General features: G+C 35.7%; 1 protein-coding gene across 1 annotated transcript in view; it reads left to right on the forward strand.

Annotated features, from left to right (window-relative positions):
- Positions 1-2,503: 2,503 nt before the first annotated feature.
- The window catches only part of LOC107738774 (interleukin-34-like), a 7,233-nt gene continuing 2,735 nt past the window's right edge, over positions 2,504-7,001 (forward strand). The window contains exons 1-4 of the mRNA XM_016550621.1: positions 2,504-2,797; positions 4,561-4,671; positions 6,031-6,137; positions 6,315-6,392. Coding sequence (XP_016406107.1) covers positions 4,632-4,671; positions 6,031-6,137; positions 6,315-6,392 — 225 coding nt within the window. The 5' untranslated portion in view covers positions 2,504-2,797; positions 4,561-4,631. The remainder of the gene's footprint in view (positions 2,798-4,560; positions 4,672-6,030; positions 6,138-6,314; positions 6,393-7,001) is intronic.

Genomic DNA, 7,001 nt, shown 5'->3' on the forward strand with positions numbered 1-7,001 from the left:
AGAATGTCAATAAACGTTTTTTTTTTTTTTACTTTCTCGTGTATTTCCGTGTTTGTCACAAGACTTGCTGTATGTCTTTAACTGCACCCACAGGCAAAGCAGGTTTTCACTGTTTTCTTAATTTTTTTTTTTTTTTTTTTTTGGTGAAGCCCCATAATGATCATGCATCTTTCTCATGACATTGAGTCATTCAGCCTTAGTGAGTTAATATGCTTTTTTTTAATATTTCAACAAATATTAAAAAAGGGATTTTTATTCATAGATTGCTATCTGATTGCAGTTGACCTGACACCCTACCTTTTGTTGAATTGAAAAGTCATTTAGAGACAGACCAACACTGCTAGTGTAATGTATTTAATAGCGTGATTGTCTTGATACTTTCACATTAGGTTGAATACTGCCATGGGCTGAAGTTACAGCTAACTTTAACGATTCTCCATACCAAAATAGGTACCAAATATGTTGTTCTTTTTAAAACCCTGAATGATGCAAGTTCTGCATTGGTACAGGACTGAATTTGTAATGTGTTCTATTTTGAAGTATTACAGCAGTAGTTTAAACGGTGCATATCTCTGTACTTGGTGAAGGATTCCATTCCATATATCGTTCTTTTGTCATTTTCTAATTTCAATTGCTTCAGTTAGTGGAGCATGATATCATAGTGAAGACAAACTATGATGTTATGTTTAAGTATTCCATTAGAGTGAGTCACATCCTGATCACACTTAAACCCACAATGTTAATTAAATGAAAACCCATTTTCTACAACGTTCCCCCTACAGTCCAGTTTTCACTTTAGTTGCACCTTTAATAATAAAGAATTCATGAATAGTTTTTCTTGAGACACAAATTTTTGCAGTCATGCTATGGAATACAGTTGGGAGTATTGAGCAATATGAGGAAGGCCGCAATTTTTGCAAGTACTTACAAGTTATATGCTGTGAGCTTGTTCCAGTTCAGTGTGCATCTACAGTCTATAGTTTTATGATCTCTCACATGTAACATTGCACTATTGCAGTAACCTTAAATTGCTTCTGACTGCCAACAGAAGGCTATGATTTTTGTAATTTGTAATCTAAATCTTGGATCCTCGTGTCATCAAATCCAAGCCTGGATGGGTGGACAACTCTCAAATTGTCAATGTATCCCAAGAATGTGCTATTAAGGATGTGGGGAACTAGGAATATTCTCTTGGGGTCTGTGATGATGGGGGCCCACCCATAAAAACTGTCCTAGGGTCTGAATTTAAGTGACTGCACTGGTAAAGAATAATAATAAAAAAGTAATGTCAGGCCATAAAAGTAGGTTGAGATATTGTGGAGGTTGTTTAAAACCTGGTGATGTTTTGAGGCACATTAAGAAGTTTTCTTTCTTCTTCCTTTGGGGGGTTTCCATATTGATGTGATATAATCTAGGTTGACAGATGGTGTTTTGACTAGTTTTTTTAATGGTTTGGTGGGGGACTTGGAATGTCCCTCTCGTTTGTCTTCTTGGGTCTTGAGTGGCTCTGGCCTTTGTTAGGACAGCATAGATAGCACTATCGTCAAGTGATTATGCCCCTAAAAAGATATTAAAGTTACTACAAAACAAGAGGGGCATTGTGGCCATTAACAAAGCAATCCGACGCGCAAGGCCAGTGTGCGTTGGTCATCCATATGCCCACTGTCCATTGTGCTGCGAGATGAGGCGCTTCAAAGTCCGAAAAACATTTTGTCATGAAATTCCTAAAAGTGTACAACTGTGCCAAGTCTGTCACCACAGAACCGCAGTAAATGTAGAGAATAAATTAGTAATGTGCGTGGGTGAATGAGGTTTACTCGTCTGCTTGAACTGATGCTTGGCTGCCTCTTGACTAATGTAGGCATACTTAAGGTGTTATTGACGGTTAATCGATAACTCGTTTTGGTGAACCAATTTCAGTCAGTTTATGGGTAATTTTGACTCCTTTATATTGTAAAACTGCAGATGTTGCGCAGTACATGTGCATTATTGACTTTGAGGTGGGTCTTTTTTTTTGTCTGTAATTTCTGTTTGATGTCTGATGTTTGTCTTGTCCAGTTAACATAAACTTTATGAAAGAATTTTTAAACAAAATTCGATACTTTTATTTAATTTTTGTTGCATTTAATTGTACAATAATGTGATAATGACAGCAGGCCTACGTATTTTTCATTTAATGTACCGACCGCTACAGACTATCCAGCAGTTTTTGCTACAAATTTAGCGCGCTCTGACTCAGACTCGTAAATGTTTGAGTTTACGAAACGTTCGAAAACACTGTTCAAACGTATTTACTTATATGTAAAAATTATTTTAAGACCCCCAACATTTCAAACTTTCATTAGGGGGATCAGACTCTATTGGTTGTGAGGCCATACAAAGGCAGCAGTAAAGGTTTCTTCGCTTTTTTAGGTCAAAAACGCTGCACCTTTATTCAAATCCAGTCACTGATGAGTTAATAGTTTATGTAGACCCAAAAGTGAAAGTAACAGTCTCATCGACTGTCGTCCTTTACTCAGCGTGTTATTCTCGTGGTACCTTCGAGTGGAGAAGGCTGTAGGCGGGTGTATATAGACTTAATATAAAAAGGTGACATAAAGAAAAGGGAGTTTCCGAGTCTTTTGGGTGGACGTTGCAATGAAAAAGGGGCGAATTTACTACTTCGGTCAGTAGTCTACTCTGCATGCCTGGAAGTGTCAGCGGTCATATCTACAGGGTTAAGCAAACAACTGCTGTTTATTGAAAGTACTCCGCAGATGGTTTCCCATTGAGACAACGTAGCTCATCGAATCGAAAGGTTTGTGCCTTATTTATATTCGTTGTGCTACTGAACTGTGTCGCGTGTAAATGCGATTTATAGCCTATTGGAATAAAGCCCAACGCGTTTCATATCCAAGCCAAGGTCCAACGATGCAGCGCGGTCACCTGAAGAATCGCTTTTGATTTGATTTGATTTGATTTGATTAGATAACAGGTGAATCTGCAACATGTTCTGACACCAAAATATAACTGATAGCCTACATCAACAGTTTTATGTCAAGTCGATAGCGAGCACGTGAATTATAACCATAATTTATGAACTGTCATTGCATTCATGATGCATGATGTATTGTTTTAATGATAGGCCTACTTTCATTTTTTATATACATTATTTTTATTTTTACTAATTTCCTTAATTTTTACTATCTTTATTTATTTTTGAACCGCAGTCATTCATTGCGTTTACATGCACAAGAAAATTCGGATATGAATCAGAATTTGGTCATATTCTTATGTTCTTATATCGTCTTCTTCATCTTCTTCTTCGCGTCATATAAATGTATTAACCTGACTGCCATAAATTAAACCAATATTCCAGCAGTAGCAGTTTCTAAATCTGAATAAGCCATTGAATGGAAATAATCTGAATTTTGGGTAATTCAACATCATATTCGAACTGAACATTCATTTATTTCTGTGTTTGTCCAAATATAGGGAATCCTAGGTGATGCTTTTATTTTATAAAATATTGGTGTTGTATAAAATATTTGTGAAAAACATGAATGAGAATTGATGATTTGACTTCTCTAGTATTTCCAGAAGTTTATTTTAAAAGCATAACCAGAATATTGGCCTTAGTTGGCAAATGATGCGCATATACACATGGCAAATATACCATTAAAAAGCTGTCTTAAATAAAGAACGCTATATTAATAAAACAACATTATGAAATGTATGTATGCAGCAATCTGTCTTTTTTTCAACAGACAAAATCGGCTTTAGATTAGGAGAGAAAAATCAAACAGATCTTTTAGATTGAGTTTTGATCAGTGCAGAGAAAATTAACTAATTGCGAAATAAAAAATTCTAGTAAAATAATAGTTAAAATATTATGTCAGATAGAAGATGACAAAGGATATGATAGAAGACATAAAGGATATGATTTGTTCTGGCTCATATTCTGTACTTCATAGATTCTTCCTGCATGTGGTTTTGCTTTACAGATCCACATTTGTATTATGTGTAATGATCATTTTTTTCATATCCAAGAAAATAATATAAAGACATTTCTGACAAAGCCACAATTAAAAAAAAAAAACGTACATTCTGCCCCTCGTGTTTATCACATGTCTATTAGTCACAAACTTGCTATGCCAAGACATTATATTCCCTTTAGGATTACAAGGAATTTTAATTTTTCCTTTCGAAAGAAGCAAAAAGAGACAACATCTGGATTTGTTTTACACAGCTGCACAAGCTCTGGAGAAGAAAAACAGAGGAACATTATGACAAAGCTCCAGCCCAGATGAGCAGTGTTCCCTTTCCCTGCTTCACGTTTTTTTTTTACAACTTTTTTGGCATTAAAATCAGATATGCCAGATCAGTCTTTCTTTGGATATTTAAATATTTTACCATCCAAAAGGAGAGTAAATGAATTCAGATGTGTCATCCCTGGTTCTCTTTGTCCAGCAAGAGATTTTAGAAAGTTAGTTGTATGCACAGAAAGTCATGTAATGGCAGTCAAAATTCTAGTGTGATATTTGTTCTGACTCTATTCTGTTTGTTTGTTTTTTTTTAAAGACCAAGAAGACAGAAGAATTTTCAGGGAATTTAGACCCATATTACAGTGCAAGCAGAGAATAAGCAGAACCATGGTCCAGTCTGAATGCCGGCTCCTCAGGGGGCTGCTGGGTAAGTAAAGACTAGTGATTAAGTGATTTAAGTTGTATAATAAAGAGGACACTGAAGATTTTCATTTGTGTGCATGGGAAATTTGGATGTGACAGTGCTAGACATAAATATTTTTTCAATGGCCCTATACAGAAAAACTTAATGATTTATTACTTCCTCAGCTAAGAGGAGAGAAACAGTTTACTAAGACTAAGTGTGTGGTTTTAACATTTGCGTATCTGGTCTCTTGTTTCTTCTGAAATGAGTGTCAAGCTGAACATATGTTTGAGGAAAGCTACTGCATGTGGTGCTGCTATTGAAGAACTAAGACGTGACTGATAATGTCACCACTTCCTGTGTTCAGGAGAGAGAGAGAGAGAGAGAGAGAGAGAAGAGAGACAGACAGATGCATAAGGTAAAAGAGAGGGCAAAGAGGGGGATACCAGGCCAAAAAAGCCAGAATAACTTTGACGGGAGGTGGGGGTTGAGTGGTTGGACACCAGTAAATAGTCCAGGTTCTGTGGCATGACAAATTCCTCTGGCCCTTGGAAGTCTGCTTCATGGTCTCTGAGACTTTGCTGACTGTCAGTCTCTGGGTAACTGCCCTATAGTGCAGCTCAACCACAGAGGCCAACTGCACTGTGATCCACAGCAAAGTAACAGATGACTGCCGGTGCCCTGTCTTTCCGCCCTGGGCTAGCCAGTCAGAATCACTTATCTTTAACAATAAAATCTCCAGTTAAAATAGACACAGGATCAGCCTCAGGTTTACTGCCACAGTTAATCTGCTTGAGCTTGACTTTATCTTCTTGAAGAGCTCCAATAATCTTATGCATAATATTCATCCTGCTTTTTACCACATGTAGACTGCAGAAGATCTTGTGTTGTGGAATTATGGCTTTTACATTTTTAGCTTTTGTTTTTGTTGGAAGATGTTCAGAGATTTTCTTTTGCAGTAGTGCTCATTGTGTTTTAAAACCTAAAAAACAACACCTTATTCCTTGTAAATTGGGCTGTGGTTTGAGGTTTTGTCACAGCTCTAACTCTATCTATGCAACTTTATGAGTCATTGCCTTCAAAGAGACATTGCACCAGTCAATGTGACATTTTGCACAAAACTCAGCAAAAACTGAAAGTAAATACTGACATTATTATAATCAGTAAATTAAAATATATATTGCAATATATATTGCATCTTCAAACCTTTTTTGAATAAATTTAACTTTAAAATTTGTATAGATACTAGACAAGGTACAGGCTTTTTGATTACCTATAAAATCATTTGAAGTTCAACAACAATCATTTCATGATGGTTTTTATTATAGGCAATGGCATTATGTTAAAAGCCATTATTTTCTTCTTATGTCCTTATGTTCTTAGGTTTTATTTGTCTATTACCAGTCTGCATGAGTGCAGCACCAGATCTCTGTGTATCTCTGAAAACGGTACGGGACAGCCTAAATGCAACCCAAAGGAGACGTTTTATGGTAAACATGTTTAATTTTTGAAACTATAGTGTTATATTTTAAAAGTTGTAGGCTTTTAGGCTTTTGTTAAGTTTACATGGGGAAAAAAGAAAAAAGAAAAATATAGGCTACAACTTAATATAGCATGAGACAGAATGAATGACATGTCAATAAAAGGTTTTACATGTATATTTACAGAAAATGAACTTTCCCATTAACTATACTATTCAAGTGCATTATGAAGAGGTATTCAGACTACGTAACATCAGCAGGCTGGTAAGTCTTTATCCCACTGTCCCCAACCAACGCTCTGACTCACTTAAAGCCACACTCTTCGCAACTTCCCACACAAATTAGCTCATTTTTCCTGTTTGTCACCTATTGCCAGATATTTAAGACTCGTGACTTATAATAGAGTCAGATTGGAATTACAGTTTTAGGGCTTCTCAAGGCCTGTGACTCAGCATTTGCAAAAATACAGGGGTGAATCTTACAAAACCGGTTTAGACATATCTAGATCACTAAAATATAATAATAATAATAATAAATAGAGCAATGCAGAATAAAGTAAATGATTGTATTACAGTATTATATAAAAGGGATAAAAGAACAGATAGAGATATATCAAACAATATATATGTAATAGAAGAATCATCTAGGTAGTTTTTATAATGGACTTAATGGACTGAATACAAGAAATACAAGAAAGTTTTTTAAGGGCTATAAGTTCGTAACCCCCCATGTTATATTGTATACTGCTATTAAAAAATAGGGAATATACAAAACATTTGGAAAATTATAGCATTTTGTTCCTGGTATCTGGTAACAATGTTCTTGGTCTCTCTCTCTCTCTCTCTCTCTCTCTCTCTCTCTCTCTCTATATAT

This window comes from Sinocyclocheilus rhinocerous, unplaced genomic scaffold (assembly GCF_001515625.1).
Source record: "Sinocyclocheilus rhinocerous isolate Xijiao unplaced genomic scaffold, SAMN03320098_v1.1 scaffold1938, whole genome shotgun sequence".
Lineage (NCBI taxonomy): Eukaryota > Metazoa > Chordata > Actinopteri > Cypriniformes > Cyprinidae > Sinocyclocheilus > Sinocyclocheilus rhinocerous.